We start from the raw sequence: 20,774 nt of genomic DNA, 5'->3' as shown, positions 1-20,774 counted from the left end.
AAAAGTAGATAAAAGGAATGAAAGACAGTAAAGGCATCTTTTACAATGCTTCTGAAAATACATCTTTATTTCCTTCAGCGTTTACTTTTTCTTTAATGTGCTGTGAATTCATCAAAATAACCACTTAGGATTGCTTTTACTATCTCTACTAGTATGGACAAAGAAATTTACAGACATTATTTTGGATGTGCAGAGTCTCCTTCAGTTAGCATAATTTTACTTAAGGAGTTATGTCGTCTGTGTTGCACAGATGACATTTTCAGGAACTTACGGTACAGTACTTGGGACCGGTTTCTGAGCCTGACGTCTCATTCTGAGCTCTGCTCCCAGCTTACTAGCAGTTCGGCAAGCCAGCCTAGCAACCCAAGATACCACACGTCCCTAAACATTGCATTGCAACCCGTTCTGCCTACATCACAGGGTTCCTGCACTAACTGACTAGGTCAATATACATAAAACCTTTTCAACAACTATATAAAGTCCTATAAAATGATAATTACAGATGAGTCAGTGAAGTTAACCACCAAAATTTCAACTTCATGCCTATAACCAAAAGCTTTAAAATGGAACAGCTTAAATAAAGTGGTCATCTAAGTAAATGGAAACTGTATTGCTCACCCTACATTCCTATACTACTCTAGTAAAGTCTAACTTGGAAAAACTTAATTCTTTTTAGAGGAAAAATATCTGAACTACGATATTTATTAGTGTTTATACAAACAATCTGTAACCACTAATTCAAAAATAGGGTTTTCTCCCTCGATTAGAGCACATTCTTTAAATAGGACTATATTTGAATAAGAATTCCACACAAATAGAATATATACCCTTAACACAAGAAAGGAAGGAATATTTTACATTACACAGACCAGATATTCAGTTGGTTCGATCATGATGGGTTACCCTTCCAACCAAATACTTATTTTTCATATTTATTCCAAACGCTGTAGTCAGTTCAGTATACGCCAACAATCACACACAGTTCTAACATTTAGTGTGAAGCACACCAGCTGTTTCCATAGGGATACGTGATACGGTCTTCATTTCAGAGGCGCAGAAGTGACTGAATTACTGTCTGCTTTTTAATGTTTCAACTAACCTGTGAAGAGAAAATGGTTTCATAAAATTAACTTCAAAAGTTCAGGTACAGAGTATGATCATTTATAAACTTCAAAATGAAGGTGGATTCCAAAGTACTTTAAATGATGAAGGCTAAGATAGTTATATTAGAAAATGATGCTATGGACTCAACTTCGAACAGGGTCTTAGAGTGTTCACTTTGTCTATGCTGTGAATGAATAATCCAAAAAACCAAGTATCTACTTTGCAGGCTGCTGCTTGTACAGCCAGATAATTCAGTGGTGAAAACTAGTCTCTGTCCTCAAGAAGCTGATACATCCAACAAGGAGATGTACAAGTCAATCACAAGACAGTGTAACAAGTGCTACACCACTGATCTGTGCCCAGAACAACCACGTGTGTGGTAGGCAGTGGGCATGAGATACGTCAGGGAAGACTCCTGAAGATAACAGCCTTAACCAAAGTCCTGAAGGGGAAAGAATTAGAGGGTGAAGTGAGGCAGGAAAAAGACAAAAGTGGCAGAAAGCTGGCTTATCTAACTAATCAGGTAGGTGTGGCTGAAATAATAGCCAATGCACATTAAGAAAAGTGGAACATAAGGCTGGAGGAACTTGATATGATGAGCTGCTAAGTAATTTAAATGTCATTTTAAGACAAAAGGGGAAGTTGCACATGTACACAGCTGTACACACACAACACACACATATGCACAGATGGCTTCTGGCAACACGATGCTTACCATTCCATTGCTTCATCAAGGCCGGTGCCTTTGGTTGCTGAAGTTTTGAATATTTGCCATTTTCGGTCCTTCAAGGCAGGTAATCCCAGTGAATTTGCCATCTCTGAGGGAGTCATGGCCTGTTCCATGTCCTGCTTATTTGCAAACACCACCAAAATGGCTTTTCTCAGCTCTTCTTCCTAAATTAAACAGAAGATACTTAATTTCTTTTAATCAGTGTGCTCGCTTAAGTTTAGGGAGACATGCCAAAAAATTCCTTATTTTAAAAGTAAATTTCCTAATTATTAATATGTAATGACCAGTATATATTATTTGAAATTACAGAGAAGTACAGAAGAAAAGAAGCTTCACCTGTTAATCTGACCTCCCCAACACGATCACTGTTAAAATTTGGGTATTTTTTACTGCTTTGTAATTCAGATACTTATAGTTTATTTAACACAGAAATTTATACACCTAATCACATTTACATATAGTTCTATACCTTGCTTTATGAAGTTTAGTTTAATCATTAAATTGTAGATGATTTTCCAATCAAAAACTTTTTAAAAAAAGTTAAATATACTCTATACTGTGATAAACTATATAACTTTTCCAGTATTAAACTCTTTTTAGGTTCTTTTCACTTAAGTATTAGAGAAACCCAAGTGACCCAAGTCATTATATAAAAGTCTTTGTGTAAATCTCTATTTCCTTAACATAATTCTCTAAAAATGAAATCAAAGTATGAAATGTTTCCAGTCTCTTGTTACGTGTAAAAACGAACTGTTTTCCAGAAAAGCTGTAACATTTTGAGCCCACCCACAGGATGTGACAGTGCCTATCTTCAGATCGGCCTTGGTACAACTGGCCCAGACAGCATCTCATTATATGATGATGGGGTATGAAAACGGTAAGTGTTGTCAGCAATATATACTTTTCTCCGGTGAACTGGAGGCTGGTGCCTAATGCTCACTTGTCTAATGAGTGGCAGAGGTCAGTATGGTTAAAAACACCGATCCTCAGTCTCCAGCTCCCAAACGGTGTCCTGGTTCCCTGTCTGACTTTAGTTCATATTATCTGGCCTTTGAGATTTGGGGGATTTTAATACGTATTAATAGAATTAAATCTGTCTTTTCTCTTGTAATTCCTTCCAATCCTTTGATTTAGAAAGACTTTCTTTACCCAGAAAGTTTATACATATTTACTTATATATTTACTTTACTTATATATTGTTATAATTAATAGCCATTTTTACATTTAATTCTCTACACCATTTAGAATTTATTTTTGTGTATAAAGAAGGTAAAATAAAATAATTATGTGTAAGTTTTTTTCAAATTTAATTCTCACCCCAGGATATATTTATTGATTTTAGAGAAAGAGGCAGGGAGAGAGAGGGGACAAAGTGGGGAGAGACAGACAGAGGGAGAAACATCAACATCGTGACGTGAGAAAGAAACCTGGACTGGCTGCCTCCCATCTGTGCCCTGACTGGGGATCAAACTTGCAGCCCTTTGGTGCAGAGGTCGGCATCCGGTGCAGAGGTCGGCACTCCAACCAAGAGCCACCCCGCCGGGGCTGTCAGTAAGTTCTGATGTAACGGTCCTGACTCGTACTTTACCTGTACTTTACATTACATAATAAGTACGTGTTGACTGAATCAATTTAAAGTTAATTGCTAAAGAATGAATAATTTTTAGTTCTTAGTCCATTAGTTTACACAAGTCAAATCCTAACAGCAAAAATAACCTGCCAACAATCTAGCACAACTTGAGAATTGTAAAACTGACATTAATAATCCGTTTCTTTTAAGCCAAACTTTATATGATAAAAATGCATTATACCACGTGAATTACATCTAAACAAAGCTTTTATTTTTTTAAATCCATCATACCCAAGGCAATTAAACATTCCCTTAAAATTCCTGATACCTGAATTTGGTCTAAGAAGCTCTTATGATTATAAATATTACATGATTTTGTTTAAAAAACCCAAAGTTTGGTGACTTGCAAGTCATTAACAAGTCAGACATCCGAAGTATTCTGAGAATCCTTCTACCTGGGAAACCAAGTGGCCTGGCACATTTGATGACTACACAATTCATAATCATAATTTTGGTGAGAAAAAGAAACTGAATTTTCATGAGCATAGGCAATTTCATTATTAATTAGGTTAATCATTAATACATTTGAAAAGCTTATTTAGTAAATGGAGTTTTTTTTTAACTTTAAATTGATTATTTAATGCAGCCTCTGAATTCAGTCAATCAGCCAGTAAATAATCTTGCGAATCTCAGTGAATGCAGTGTGTGGAGTTCTTAAGTGCTACACACTGTTCCACACAAGGGATATTAAGGTAAACCTGAAGAACTTGCATTTTAGGGTGGGAGACAGATATAGGGAAACTATATATTTTTAAATAATGGAAAGAAATAATAAATGGTACAAAGAACAAAGTGGAATAAGGGATTTGAAAACAACAGACTCCTCTCTGGGGCAGAACCATGGAAGATGAAACACATCAATAAGATAGTCACACAAAGGTTTGGGGGGCAGACAAAAGCATTCCACACAGGATGAGCAAATGCAAAAGACCCTCAGCCAGCTGTCAGGTGTGAAGCCGGGTGCATTCAAAGAACAGAAAGGTCATGTGGCTGAGGCGCAGGGCAGAGTAAAGAATAATAAAGCTGGGAGAGATGAGCGGGGACCAGATTACGCCAGAAATATGGAAATCCATTTCTCTTAACTTTAATAATTCTGCAGCAAACATGCTTATTATTTATACCCATATCTGCATGCATAAACTAATTTATATAACTAGAAATACATTTTTCTAAAAAATCACTTCATAGGAGTCACAGAATAGTTCAATTTAAAAAGAATTCAATTCTGAACTTCCTAGAAATCAAGGATTCTCATTTAAAAAAAGTCACAAGGCTGGATACTTTTTGTCTGTGATTATCGACCCAACAGTATTTCTGGAATAGGTAGTAATATGCATAAAAAGAAAATAATAAAGGTGTAGTAGGAAATATCCCTACTTTCCTTTTAATGGTTCCTGCATGTAATAATAAACAGTAAAAACAGCAAGCAACTGTAAATGATTTCCCCAAATCTCTGTAAGATTTTCTTACCTCCAACATAGCAACTAACTCTGATTTGGAAATGCCAATTCGGTCTCGGTCACAACTGTCTACTACATAAATGACTGCATCTGTGTTTGAATAATAGCATCTCCAGTATGGCCTAGAGAAAATTCAGAAAGAGAGAATATATAATTATTTGAAAAAAAGAAACTGTTAATTTATATGCTAGGATTTGGCAATGATGGTGGGGGTAATGTGCCAATCCTGCCCCACCCATGTTAGAATCAATGCCATAATGAGACATTGTTTCTAATTGATCTATATATCAAATCCCTCAGACATGAAGGTGGAAAGAACATTGATAAACATTAAATCACAGGACCAAGGAATTCAGACTTTAGGCTGAGAGAATATATTCAAAACACATTAAACCACTAAATGTACAGACAAAAAAGTTGTACTCAACCTAATCATTACATCTTTAAATCTTTAACTAGGAACTCTTTTAAGAGGAATGGGTTCTTTAAAAGAATTGTTTAACGACTTTATATAATAGGCATTAAACTGTTCACTAAAGATACCAAGAAGTAGAATGGCTAAAGTTTGAACCAGACTCAAAAGTGGTTCAAGAAATAATACAAGATAAAAGGAAGCAGGATGTTTGGGAAATGCACTGTTGATCCTTAAGATGGTACCACAGTGAGCAACCGCTGCCGGGTCAAGCACAGAGTGCAGGGCAGAAGACCTGAGCGCCGGAGGGCATCTGTGCTCACATCAGCCCAAAGCAGTGGCTCTGGGAGGCATTTTTATGAAATGTAAAATAGTCTGTCTCGCAGAGGAAAGAACCAACAAAATCTAAATGGAGGACTCTTTTAGTAAAAAATTAGATCTCAAAATTCTTATGAAAACATTTTTTATTAAGTGGTATCTGAAAAACTGGTTTCCTTAGATTATAATTCAATGGAAAGAAAGAACAGGCAGTTTTACCTCATTTTAAACTAAGTGGCTTCCATTTAAATGACCAGAGAAGATATATTTTGGTTTATTGCTATTAACCGCCCAAGAGCCAATCACCGTACATACCACGAAATAATCTGGTCTTTGTACCATACCTGATACTGGTCTGCCCTCCTAAATCCCAGACTTGGAATTTGAGGTTCTTGTATGTTACTGTCTCAACATTGAATCCAATAGCTGAAAGATAAGTCAGTGGTTTATGCAGACACCAATGCATTCTACCTTCAAAGTACCCAGGCTAATGGAGTTCCCACCGCAAAGGGCAACTGTTGAATTACATTATTGGTTGAGATATTATTCCATTTAAGACAAGACAATGTGCTGTGCTATGCTACACACACACACACTCAGCAAGATCAGCACCACCCTCAGATTACATAAGAATCCCCAGTCACCTCTGCAAATACATAATTCTTAGCTCAATGGAAATTCTATTATGTTCAACTCCTCTCATAATAGAGCTAGCATATAAAAGTGTTCAGAAAGATAAATTTAAAAAGAACAGCTGCAGGCATATTATGAAAATCTGAATTGTGGTGGGTGGCAAACAAACAGGGAACAAAACCAAGCAAGCCTGGATTGTAAATCCCAGTGGGCAGGACACGGCAAGGGCTGCGTACTGCTTTATGGCAGCTGGGCTCTAAGGCTGGCAGCCTGACAGAGCCTCTGCGGACTTGCTCGGGCACTCATCCGTAATCAGGTCACAGCTCCGTGGTCAAAGGGAGCTGTCCCGTCCCTTCTCCCTGCCACTCTTCTCAGGTCAAGCCCTGGTACCACACAGCTAAGGCGGGATATACAACTGTTTTCAAGGGAAGGAGTCTAAGGGAAATTGCAGGGGATGCTAAAAAAGAACAAACCTCAGGAGTTATATACACAAAGTTTACTAAGATGTTACATGCTTAAAAAATCATATTACAAATTGAGAACTGTAAGTAAATAATTTTTATTTTAGATTTAAGTTTATATTGGTAAATGAGTCATAGGCATATGTGGCAAGTATGCCTTTTACAACTAAAAACATGACTATAACATGACAAATTGGAGTGAAAAACTAAAAAGCACGTTCATAACGTCTCCCTCACATTAGGTAGGAGTGTCATGGTCACCTTCACCAACATTAGGAACACAGCTAACGTGCAAAGGACAAGAGTGTGGTGTCAATCAGCTTTCCCTGAAAAGCCACCCAGCAGACTGTGTACGCAAGGGGAGGATGACCAACACTTAGACACAGCAGTGATGCATAATTTTGAGAAGCAAAAACAAGGGTATTAAAAGTGGCAAAAAGAAATAAAAGATGCCACAGAGTTTTAAAAGTTCTTTCATTAAAACTAGCCACATTCTTTTAATCTGGAAATTTAAATACTACTAAACAGAGAAATACCTTGAATGACACAGTAACTTTAAAGGCATAATTTAAACACTCGAACAAACTCTATCAACACCTGAACTTAGTTGAAATGTATTCATCTATAACGAAATTCAGGTCAACAAATGAAAAAAAGTATAAATAACAGGACAGTTTTCTTATGGAGTCAAACAGGAGTACTTGGGGATATTTTTCTAAGATATCAACAACTAATTTATTTATTTTTTTTACGATTTTATTTATTTTTAGAGAGAGGGTAAGGGAGAGAGAAAGAGAGGGAGAGAAATATCAACATGTGGTTGCCTGTCATGCACCCCCTACTGGGGACCCAGCCCACAACCCAGGCATGTACCCTGACTGGGAATGGAACCAGCGACCCCTTGTTTCGCAGGCTGGCACTCAATCCACTGAGCCACACCAACCAGAACAATCAACAACTAATTTAAAGTGAAGATCTTTCTTCTCTTGATATTTTTAGGTCCAAGATTAATTCAACACTCAGACTTTTCAACTCAGATTTTATAACTAATCAATACAATTACTTAAGACAAACTAATATTAATTAAAACCCATAGTAACAAATATAAGGAAAAAAAACACTCCATAGGTAGTATCACTTAAAATCTATATATTTCTTTAAAGAGTTTTACCAAGTATTTTATATACTTCACATATTTCCCCACTCAAAACCAGTGGATATTTGTTATCTTCATTTTATCACTAAAGATACTGGCTCTCAATGAGATTAAGTGGCTTGAGTTCACTGGAGCAATTTTTAAAACAGCTCTAAAGGGCAAAATCCAATTGTGCCCAAGGTACACCAAACTGCTCAGTTACGGGAAAAAATGCATTATCAATAATATGCTCATAATGGAAGTTTACGATCATTTACAATCCTTATAATTACTTTATTATGTGCATTATTAATTCAGAAATAAAGTTGTTAGATGGCAGACAGAAAGCCCCTACAATTTATCATTTCAACACTTACTAGGAATGGTAGTAACGACTTCTCCAACCTGTAATCTGTACAAAATTGTAGTTTTTCCTGCTCCATCTAATCCCAAAATTAAAATCCTCATTTCCCGGGTTCCAAACAGACTCGAAAATATACTTGAGAAAAAGCCACCTTAAAAATAATAAAAGCAAAAAAATGATTTAAATATCATCTTATGAACTAGGCCCACAAAACATTTGATCTTGCCCTTTGACAGCTATACCAAATTAAATACTACATCATTTTCCTCAACTCATAGATGAGTATTTTTAACCTCCACTGAAATATATTATTCAACATCAAATAAATAATTACTCGTTTTAGAATATCCTACATATATTATCTAAATACAGATAATGTCCTAGATAATATATCAGGCAAGCACAGAAGATACACTAAAAATAAGAGAAATATGACCACTGCCCTTATGAAGCTCACTTTCTGGTCAAGAGAATGAGTATGTTGGCATGACCCCCCCACTACCCCTAAAAACAGAGGGCAAGTGTGAATGACAGTGAGACAATGAGATCCTCACACATGAAAAGCAATTACTGTGGCTTATAGCAGCAGTACCATCAGAACTACCTTCAATCACTAATATTTCTCTATTAACAAACCAGCACAAGAGACTGAGAAACACAAGCCCAAAACACCCCACAGAAAAATCATTAAAAGATTAACAAAAATACATTCAATGCATCATGAAATATTTCCAGAAGGCTTCTTATATATAAGGTATGGTGTAATACAAAAGCACTTATCAGCAGAGAGGAGGATTGTGGTTTCCGGCAGTGGCTGAGTCAGGGAAAGGGAGAGATTTTCAAACGTTTGTTATAAGGTGAATAATTTCTGGAAATCGAATGTACAGCATGGCGACTATAGTTAATAATAATAGAGTGTATACTTGGAGTTTGTTAAGAAACTCTCAGCACATGCATAATACATGAAAAGATAACTGTGAAGTAATGGATGTGTTCATTTGATTGTGGTTATTATTTCACAAGGTATACATATATCAAAATATATGTTGCACATCTGAAATACATACAATTTTTATTTGTCAATCATATGTCAGCAAAGATGGAAAGAATTAAAATTAAATTATTATTTGGGGGTGGGGGCTGGGTGGATGGGGGCAAAAGGGCAGGGGAATGGGGACATCTGTAATAGTGTCAACCATAAAAATAAAGTAAAAAAAAAAAACTTTAAAAGATTATTCTTTATCTCAGCAGGGGCTCTTAGAAATGGATTGTGTTTAAGAAAACCCCTAAGAGTGAGGAAAGTGGAAATTTAGTCTTTATTATTCTTTTTACAACAAAAGAAGCATAACTTTTTTTTTTCTTTTATGATTACAAAAATAAAGAAAAGCACCTTGGCTTGATTCCTTCCCACCAAAAAACCATGAGATTGAAGGTAAACAATATACAAAAATTGGAAACAGAAGGATGCCACTCAACAATTCATGGTTATTTGACAAAGAAATGACACAATTAAGATCTGAGAGTCTGGATAAATGAACACACCATTGGCTAGAGAACCTTGGGAAAGTGTAATAGAAGGGGTGGGACTTGGCAAAATCCTTTCTATCTCTTACAGGCTTAAAAAAAAAAAAAGGCGGAAGAGCAAAACTGAAGGTGGTTATGGAAAGACAGGAAAGAGCTGGTGATGTTCCAGAGCAGGAAGTAAAATCCACAGAAAACCGAGGAGGGATTTAAGTAAGCTAAAGAATTTCCACCTTCATTTACAGAATTGTAAACAAGGTAAAGAATTTGTACTTTCTTCCTGGACCCTGACGCTTGTGATGACAACGTAATTCCCTCAACTGGCACTTCAGAACCTGAGATTAAATTTCATTTACTAACCAATAATACCGTCCCCGTTTCCTTCTCCACCTTACTCTATTCTCTACGGGAAAAGCTACAGATAAGCAAACAACTGCCAAGCTGGCTATAATACAAAATTATGAGCGATATCTCCCTCTGGATTTTTTAAACGGATGCTGTCAGCGACCAGAGAAAGAATCAAGCTTCCACTATGGGGTCAGATCTCATCTTTTACCCAACAACCCTCAATGCCAAGCTTTGCAAGACCGACTCTGCGCAGCAAGTCCAGCTAGGTCCAGGGAGGAGATGACGGAAAGTTTGTGGTCGAGGGAAAGACTTGGGGTTGGGCTCCCAGGGCGCAGTGCTGCTCGGCCTCGCGCTGCCACCACCCCGACATGGCTGGGACCAAGAGAAGTGAGCCGGGGCAGCAGCTCCAGGCAGGGTCCACCCCGACAGCTCCAGCGCCAAGGGAAGCGAAGTCTTCAGCGCCCCCCTCCTCCTCCCGACCCCAGCCTCGGCCGCAGCCACCTGAAGCGTGCCAGAGCGCCCGTCTCAGATCTCTCACCCATGGTGAACCGCCTGTCCGCCCTCGTCGATCGTCAGAGACAGGCCCTAGCCTCCGCTGCGACTCCTACTCCAGTCCAGGTGCCGCCGCCTCGGCCTCCAGCTCGGGCTCGGTCTCCAGCTCGGGCTCGGAGGCGGTTTCCTAGGAAGCCTGGTCCACCAGTAACTTCCACGTCTGCTACCCGGCGTGGGCGGGAGCGAGCGGCCACCGCGACTGCGCGCCGGAGCTGCGGCGGCGGCCTGTGCGTCCGCGTCGTCGCTTTCCACGCAAGTTCGCTGCAAGCTGGGTTTTAGGTACTGTGAACGCCAGAAGAGGGAGGAAAAAATGGTCAAGAATCCCCAGTGTATCCTTCTTCTACTTCGTCGGACGGGAAGGGCTTCCGAAATTTAATTTTAAATTCTAACACCACGTGGCGAATCGGCTAACCACAAATGCAAGTCGGGCTTCGATAAGCTGCCAGACTGGACGCGGGCGCAGTCTGTAGCTTCAGAGAAGTTGCTAGTACTGAAGCGCCCTGCGGGTGCGACCCAACTTGGCCTGGGTGCTTTTTCCGACAAAGCAATAGCACTACGTAATAATAATAGGAAGACCCCCTCCGCCACCAATGTGCAGCAGACTTACACTTAAGGCCGCTAACTGGATATTTTTGGCTTCGCAGAGGTCCGCATGGTCAGTGTTAGAGGCCCTGCCCCCTTTAGTCTACATGACTGTGCACCTGACCACCTTTCCGTGATTGTATTGTGGAATGGCTGGTCCAGACCATGGGAATTAGGGTTAGAGACCTGCTTCCTCGAGGGGCGTGGACTGGGAGTAATGTAGGTTTTGGCAGTGAGGTGTGTGGGAGGAAGGCAGCAACGCTTGGAGAGTGGGGGAGACGGGATTCTCCAAGACTCGTTAATTTTTCTTTAAAAAGGTTGAGCATGCCTCTTGAGAAGTCGTAAAGACACCGAAAACTAAACTGCGTAACTAACTGCTCATCCCGCAGTTCTCCCTAGAAGTAACTACTGTTAACACTTTCTTGTGTCTCCTTCCTAATATAATCTTTACATGTTATGTATTTATTTCAAATTGAGATTTTCGTCCATTCCACAGAAGTTTATGGGCTGCCTGTATTGATTTTGACTTCAATTTTCAGACTGCTCCAGCTACCTAAACATTGAACTAGATTTGCTTATTGCTCTTGGCTCCCCTTCTCCCAAATCGTAAGTTCGCAAGAATTTTTCTTGAAAGGAAAAGTTTGGGGCTTTTGTTTGTTTGTTTTTGTTTTGTTGTTTGAGAAGGGGAGAGTTTGAGTGACTCTTCACCTAAACACCTGGACCTTTAAGGCTGTGCTTTGCAAGGGTTGCCTTGTTCAGCTGCTGAGCCTCAGCGTGCTGTGATTGCACTGACCTTTCTCACCTATTCTTCATCCACCCCCAGACCTTTTTTTGCCAAGATCAGCTGCTACCACTTGGCACTTCCTGACCACTGCTTCTTCAAATTTATATCCATGTCAGATGTATGTTTCCAGTGCAATGCACATAGTTCCCTGAAAACAGATTCTGCTTAAAGGAGAACTAAAAGGAAAGATATGGCAAACTTTATACTCACACTGCATATTCTGAACAAAATAAGCAAATGAGATATATGTAAAGATGTTGTGTAAACTGAAGTGCTACATACAAATTAAAAAGGGTGTTGATACACCCTCCCTGGTGTGGCTCACTGGGTTTTGAGTGAGGACCTTGTCGGAGGTGCTCCAGAGGCAACCACACACCATGTTCTCTCCCTCTCTTTTTCCTTCCCTTTCCCTCTGTCTAAAAATAAATGATGAAAATCTTTTTTTAAAAGCTGTTTTTAATACTACTAGACAGAATTTTGACCTTTCATAATGCACTTAAGCACCTAAATTACAAGTCACTATGGAAACAATAATGTGCTTTAGAAAATCAGTCCCTTAAAGCCAAGGGTGTCAAACTCACTTTCACTGGGGGCCACATCAGCCTCACAGTTGCCTTCAAAGGGCCAAATGTAACTTCAACTCCTTAACAGTTAAGGAGTAGTTACGTTTATACAGTCCTAAAATTATTTCAGCCCTTTGAAGGCAAACTGTGAGGTTGATGTGGCCCCTGGTGAAAATGAGTTTGACGCCCCTGCTTTAGGCAATTGATCAAGAACTTTATTTTTCAAAATGTATCCATTTAATTCTTTACTTTGTGAAGGTCTGGTCTAATTTCCTGGATGCATCAAAAACAGAATAAAAACCTCTTTGCCATTCACTGAAATCTTTGATCTAAAGATAAATCCCAACATACTAAGATTTAAGGTGTTACCTTCGAAATTTTTCTAAAGAGGTTTTGAACAAATAACTTCTGACTATTTACTATGCTACATATATGCTACACCTATGAAATAGTCTAAAACATCTCTATTCTCAGAGGCACTAATTAACCCAAGTGTATTTAAGACAGAAAATTAAAATGGCTTCAAGGGGGTGGAGGGAGGAGGTCTGAGGGGGTTAAACAGTAATGGAAAAATACTATTTTTAAAAGTTTCATATTAAAAAAAAGCACAAAATAACTTCAAAAAGACACCTGTACATAATAAAGCCATAAAATGTCTAGAGAAATTAAATCTTTACTGGTTTTTACATCCCACCTCCACCATCTTTTCCCTGCCTTTAATTCGTAAGACTACAGTAGTAACTTTCACAGGAACACAATTTTCAATGCATAAATGCTATGTTAAGGTGGTGAAAAATAAGGTAAGAAAACAACCATTTCATGTATCTTCTCTGAATATCTAAAGACAGCCATTATGCTTTAGGAAAGGTATGCACCTTTAGGAAACACCAGTTTTCAAAATGTAGTCATTCCTACGAACATTGACCTGGCATGACAGCTTCTGCTTCCTCCAATATACTTGAAGGAGCAGAATTATAGCAGTGTTGTACAATTAAAGCTAAATATTTACATTGTAAGCCTATGAAATTTTATTATTCAGACAAGCATGTAGAATTGACCACACCTCTTTCCATTCTTTGCTCAACTATCACCCTATTTAAAATTGCAGCCTATGCAAAAGCCCCCTTCTCCTGACTTTTTAATACAACTTCCCACTAGTATTATTATTTACTTCTTTATTATGCTTGATATTTATTGTCTACATACTCTCACTAGAATGTAACATTTTGAATGTAAATATTTATTTTGTTCATTATTTTGTTCTCGTACTTGGGCACTAAACATTTGTTGAGATACTTTTTTGAATTATAAAATAAGTTCCTAGGTTCAATGCCACAAGCATTAGATAATTTAAACACATATCATGTAATATTATTAAACTCGTTTCCTGAAATAGGCATATCTGAACCACTTGTCCTAACTTGTTAGGGGACGCCAAGGTACCGTCCTCAAGAAAGTTGTCATATTAGAAGAGAAGCCACCTGGTGGCGGTATTGCTTCACATAAAGTCTCAGTAGAGAGCGATCCATTAGTCCAATCTATTAAAAGTTGAGTGGGCAGTATAATCTTTTTCAAATCTTGTGGATCAGTACTAATTTCCTGGATTATAAAGTGTGAGTGTTTGAATGCAGTCCAAGCAAGTAAAACAATTGTAAAACACCTATGACTATAAAGTCACAAAAAGATCAAATAAGTTTGGAATTTAAAAGCTAGAAGGCGCCTCCATTTCAACTACTACAACTACAGATAAACTAGAAACGAGTTAAGTGGCAGTAACTGTGATCATTTGGTTTCCAGGTCTGGGGCAACTGGATTTTAATGTCTTTTGTAATGGAGCCATTTACCAAATGACTTGTACATTTGGTAAATTGATTTTCAAACACATGTCCATACCTCAAGAATTAGCTGCAGTTTCCAAAGTTACAAATGTAACATTTCTGTTGTGATCCATTGCCTTGTGCAACTTACAATTTTTTGCTCAGATTTTATTCCATGAAGCAGAAACCTATAGACTATAAATATAAATATGTAAGTGTAACCAATGTAAGCTTCAGAGGACTTATCTTAATGTATATTTATAATTGCATTTTAAACTAAGGAGCATTTTAAAATCATAACAAGGTGTGTGATTTTCACAAATTGAAATACATATTATATTTCAAATGTTTCCTTTCATTAACATATATTTTGCCAACAGTGAAGGATTTCTCTTTACTAAGGGTTTTTTAAATTGAGATATAATTCACATACAAAAATATTCACAATTTTTAAGTGTGCAAATCAATGGTTTACAGTCTATCCACAAAGTCCGTTACTATCATTACTGTCTGATTCCAAAACACTTTCATCACCCCAAACAGAAACTCTAAACCCATTAAGCAATAACTCCTCACTTCCTTTGTCTCTACTAACCTCTAATCCATTTTCTGTCACTATAAATTTGCCTTTTCTAGATATTTTATACAAGCAGAATCATACAATATTTATCCTTTTGTTTTGGCTTATTTTAGTTACCATAATGTTTTTAATTTTTATCCATAGCATGTGTCACAACTTTATTCTCCTTTTCATGACTGAGTAATATTCTAATGCATGGATATATAATTGTTTTAATCCATTCATCAGTTGATGGACATGTGGGTTAGTCCCACATTTGGACTATTTGAATAATGATACTATAAACATTTGTGTAGAAGTTTTTGTGGGAATATATGTTTCTTGTACTCTTTCACGTATACCTAGGAGTGGAATTGCTGGGTCGTACAGTAACTGTAACTTTCTGAGGAACTTCCAAACTTTTCCACAATGGCTGCATTGCTTGGTGGAACGGTTTCCTGCCATTTTACATTCGCACTAACAGTGTCTCAGGGTTTTGATCACTTCACATTCTTGCCAACATTTGTTTCTCACCTTTTGAATTATAGCTACTGTGGTGTGGACGGTTTGGATTTGAACTTTCCTGACAGCTAATGATGTTGAGCATGTTTGCATGTGCTTATTGGCTATGTATCTTCTTTGATGGAATGTCTATTCAAATTCTTTGTGCATTTTAAATTGTTATTTGTCTTTTTAATGTTGAGATCTAAAAATTATTTATATATTCTGGCTAGAAAACTTTTGTCAGATATATGATTTACAAGTAGTTTCTACTGTGAGTTGCCTTTCCACTTTGTTGAGAGTGTCCTTTGATGCACAAAAGTTTTTTTGAATTTTGATGAAGTCCAATTTATCTATTTTTTCTTTTGTAGCTTGTGTTTTTGGTGTCATATCTAAGAAACTATTCCTAATCGAAGCTCGTGGAGATGCACATGTGTATTTTCTTTTGAAAGTCTTGTAGATTTGGGTTTTACATTTTTAGTTGATTTTTGAGTATGGTATGAGGTAGGAATACAAGCTCATTCTTTTGTATGTGGATATTCAGTGGGTTCAGCACCATTTGTTGAAATTATTCCTTCTCTAGTAAATGGCCTTGGCACTCTCGTCAAAAATAATTGACCATAAATGTACAGATTTATTTCTGGACACTCATTTCTAATCCATGATGTACTTGTGTATCCTTATGCCAGTACCACACTGCCATGAAGCTTTGTAGTAGGTTTTGAAATCAGGAAGTATGAGCTTTCCAACTTAGTTCTTCTTTTTCAGGATCATCTTGTCTATTCAGGGCCCCTTGCATATCCATGTGAATTTTAGGATCGACTTGTTCATTTCTGAAAAAAAGGGGAAAATGGGGCAGCTGAAATTTTGATACAGATCGTATTGAATGTGTAGATTCATTTAAGGAGTATTGTCATCTTAACAATATTAAATCTTTCAATCCATGAACAGAGGATGTCTTTCTGTTTGTTAAGATATATTTAATTTTTTAGAGAGAAGTGTTGTAGTTTTCAGTGTACAGATATCCCACTTTGGCTCAACATATTCCTAAGTATTTTGTCCATTTTGAAATGAAAAGTTCTTAACATGCCATTGCACAAATCCATAGACAGAGTTCTGGGAGCCTGCAAACCTACTGAAATCACTTCCAGAACTTTATATCTGTAAGCACACGCATTTTCCCCTCCAGAAAAACAGTCCAGAACTTCCATTAGATTCTCAAAGGATCTGTCTGTGATCCCCCCAAAGTAAGAATTACTCCTTTAGACTGTGTTAAGTGCTTTTATTCTAGATTATAGGCATATGGGTTTTTTTTTCTTTCCCCTCATATTAAAGATGGAGGATGTTTTGAGGTATTACATTTTTATGACAAAGTTTCACTGTCTCTGAGGATAGTCCTGCCACCTACAGTTGAGACTATTTATTGTTTAAATTTAGTTTTAAAAATAAGTATAGGTTTGCATAAAATAAAAATGAGCAGTTTTGCTTTTTAAAACTTTTCATTGTGAAAATATTCAAAATATACTGAATATAGTGCATAATTTCAAAATATTGAGAGACGAGTTTCAGTGAACCCCCCCTGTGCCCAACACCCGTCCAAACAGTCATTGGCTTATGGTCACAGTTCGTAGTGTGGCTTTGTCATTACCCCTGCCATTTGCATCCACTCTCCTCACACTCTCGCACTAAATTCTGTGGAATCAGATACCCACGCTTGGACTAATTAACCGTGGCTAAGGGAACAGGAACCCCTGGAGGGTCACATTTGGTTTCATATGCACCATATGCGTAGCTAAGGGAGAAGAAAGGGGGAAGTTTGTAGAAAGGGGGCTAAGGACACAATAGGTATTCACTATAAATATTTTCTAATACCATTATTTGTCCCTTGGAGTGCACGTGGCTGGCGTTAAGTACAGCATTAATGGCTCCTCCTGGACCATGGTTTGCTGTCACAGTCTTCATTGTTCCTGAAAGCAGGACTGTATTTCAGATCCTCATTCAACAGGGAGGACTTAAGCTCCTCATTTTCTTTCTTTTCAGACGGGAAAGACTGGCTTGTCTCTATCAGAGTTACTACACCCACAGTGAGAGCTTTTCTCTCCTTGCTTTATTTCCTTCTAAATCTCAGTATAGACAGGAGGTGGAATTTTCACTATGTACTGCTGTGTAACAAACTACTCCAAACCGAGGGATTTGAAACAACGAAGTCCCAAGAGCCCACATCCCAGTGTGCTTTTAAAAGCCTTTGTTTGCGTTGTTTACTGGTGTCCCCATGACCAAAACAAGTTACATGGCCAAGTCCTCCTGCTTTCTGACACTAAAATGTTGGGGACTCGTAGGTCTCTTTTCATTTGTAATGGTGTCTGTCTCTTTCAGTCTAAAATGGAAATGCTTTCACCAATGTAACTCTCTTAAAAACTATAGATTTCCAAAAAATCCTATTGGAGGTGTATTCTATGTTTCAAAGGCTACAGTTATAATTCTTTCAGAAACAGACACCACTTCCGGTACTGATTTCTATCTCAGTTACTTATTGCCATGTAACAAACTGCTTCAAAATGTAGTGACTTAAACCAACAATAATTATTACATATCGAAGTTCTATGGATTAGCCGAGCAATTCTTTTTCTTGTCTTGCTTGGGATTATTCGTGCAGCTGTATTCAGTCGGCACATTGACTAAATCGGTCAGCATCTCTCTCCAGGGGGTCTTTCATCCTAAAGAAGCTAGACTCATCTGGCATGGCTACAGCAGTGCCTTATTCCTAGGTATAGACCAAGTAGAAACGCATGCACAGATACATTAAGAGGCATGTACAAGAACATTTATACAGCATTACTCATAAAATTCAAAAACTGTAAATGACCCAAATTTTGCAACGTGTTCACAGAATGGAAATCTATATGACAATGCAAATGAAAAAACTAGAGTTATACACAACAACCTGGAGAAATCATCTCACAAACACATTATTGAGCAAAAGAAGCCAGACACCGAAGAGTGCGTACTATGTATGATCCCATGTGTATAAGCTCAAAAGCAGGCAAAACTGAGCTATGATGTTCATTTTTAGAAAGGAGAAAGGGGGTGCTGATTAGGAGGAAGCATGAGCGATGCTGCTGAGATGTTCTAATATTTTATTTCTTCACTTGACTTTTTGCTTCTTTGATAATTAAGTAAACTACACATTTATGTTTTCTGTACTTTTCCATGTGTTATATTTCAAAAACATTTAAACAAACTGGATTATAATGCCATTTTCATCTATCTAACTGGTAAACTTTTTAAGAAGTGGCACGTGGGAAAATTGTCACTCTCACCAACTGTGCAATCTTTTGACAAGCCATCAGGCAGTTTCCACATACCAAATTCTAGCTAAATGCACATACGGGTGACAGAAATTCTACATACAGGTGACAGAATTGCCTATACGAATTGATATAGACATGCTTGCACATTTACACACCCACATTTGTATTGTATCATGCTTGTGTATACATGGAAATTCTAAAGTTTACACAAGAAAATCATAAGAGTGCTTGCTCTACAGAGGAGTCTGCAGATCTGAATTGCAGAGAGACTTATTTTTTTATTGTACACCTTTTGTACTGTTTGAATATTATACCATGGGCATGGATTAACTCCAATAAAAGTAAACTAGTTAGCTCTTTTTGGAAGTTACTTGCCCAAGATCACTTGGTTTAAAAGTGGTAGAGCCTGGATTTGAGCTGTATTCTATCGACTCCAAAGCTCCATCAACTCCATACCATCAACTATAGCTCCAAATTTTCTTCTGCAATGTCTCTGTTGTCTCCCCTGTAAAGTTGTATTTACTAGATCAAAAGTATCTCTTTGGAAACCAATACAGAAGCTCGGTTATATGAATTGAGTCAACGTGGCAGATAGAAGAGATCTCCTACTAAGCAATGGCATCAGTGCCCAGGAATCACCTCGAGCACTCTATCCACCAGTTCTACCACAGCAAGACTCATTCAGTCCCTGCTAGATGATAGGTCAATCTGACAGGTATACGTACCAGAGAGAGGAGCCCACAGAAGCTAGAAGTTTGAATAGTCATTATTGAGGTGGGAGGGTGGGTGGTAGAGAGCAAGAGCATCGGAGGTACATGTAGCAGTTCCTAAATCCGAATGTTAAAATTAAATTACCCAATTAACTTTAGAGGGATATAAGCCACTCAGGTATGCATTAACTATAATAAACATTTATACAGATGGTTGAATTTTATAGGATATGGGATACCTGTGGTTTCTGAAGTTAGTCAATGCATCTTCAAAGTGAATGCTTACAGACAAAATGCACTAGAGTAGAATTTTTGAAATGGAGTTTAAAAAAACAGCTTGGTTATCGGCAATTTTTGCTGTTACTGTAGCACTAATAGGAAAAGGAAATGAAGTGACATTAGTGAACATATGGTTGTGACCGAGGTCACTAAACCAGCTTTTGTTGCTAGCAGCTGAGAAAGCAAAGGCTTTGGGCCTTTATTTAAAAACACAATGTAACTGGCTACCAGCAGATCACTTGGAGCTGCAAAATGAATCCTACTGATTTCCCAGGGATTCAAATGGGTTGCTGGGAAGACAAAACATCCAATCAAGGATTTCTTCAGCCCTGCTTTTTCCTTAAGCTCTAGTTCTGAATCTCTAACACCTTATTAGAGACTCCTTTATGGATATTCACTCAAGATCTACATGTCTAAAACCAAACATCTCTATCCCCTAAACAAAAAAGTAAAGCAAACAAAACCCCAATAATTTGGTTTGCTCTCTCAACTTCCCTATTTCTCTGCTCGGTGGTTTGAATTCTACCTTGCCTTACTGTAACCTCTAGGTTAATGAGACTCGCTTCTCTCTCTGGCCCTCCATCAACCTCACAGTGATCAGAACCCATTCATTCTCCCTTTACCTCTTAACCCTTGCACAGTAGCCTCTTAACAGATCCATCTGTCTCTCTTCACTCCTAAATAACCCTGAACACCGTCACTTTGCATGTAGCAGGTACTCAACAAATGTTAAGTGGATAAATTGGGTTAATTTCTCTATTATAAACCTTTAAAACTCACGACAAAGATATTTCCAATTGTTGGTTCCTAACTTTCCCAGAAGACTGTGAGCTCCTTAAGGGCAGGGCCCAGGGCTCGTCTTATTCTTCTCTTTATCCCCAGTGCTACCGCTTTGGAGGTCAATGAATGTTTGTTGAATTCATGAATGGGTGAAGCCTGAGCTTTTAACTTGGCATTCAAATACCTCACCATCAGATCCAACTTACTAACTCTCTCCTGT

General features: G+C 37.9%; 1 protein-coding gene across 1 annotated transcript; it reads right to left on the bottom strand.

Annotated features, from left to right (window-relative positions):
* Nucleotides 1–36: 36 nt before the first annotated feature.
* Nucleotides 37–10,873, bottom strand: ARL1 (ADP ribosylation factor like GTPase 1). Its single transcript, XM_037160096.2, has 6 exons — nt 10,655–10,873; nt 8,261–8,398; nt 5,999–6,080; nt 4,935–5,046; nt 1,820–1,998; nt 37–1,099 (listed from the first exon to the last, which is right to left on the bottom strand). Exons 1-6 carry the CDS (start codon nt 10,656–10,658, stop codon nt 1,069–1,071), a joined length of 546 nt encoding a protein of 181 aa, XP_037015991.1. The 5' UTR covers nt 10,659–10,873; the 3' UTR covers nt 37–1,068.
* Between the last annotated feature and the right edge of the window lie 9,901 nt (nt 10,874–20,774).

The sequence above is a fragment of the Artibeus jamaicensis genome, unplaced genomic scaffold (assembly GCF_021234435.1).
Source record: "Artibeus jamaicensis isolate MK-2021 breed Jamaican fruit bat unplaced genomic scaffold, CSHL_Jam_final contig_233, whole genome shotgun sequence".
NCBI lineage: Eukaryota > Metazoa > Chordata > Mammalia > Chiroptera > Phyllostomidae > Artibeus > Artibeus jamaicensis.
This window is presented reverse-complemented; position numbering and strand designations above follow the sequence as displayed.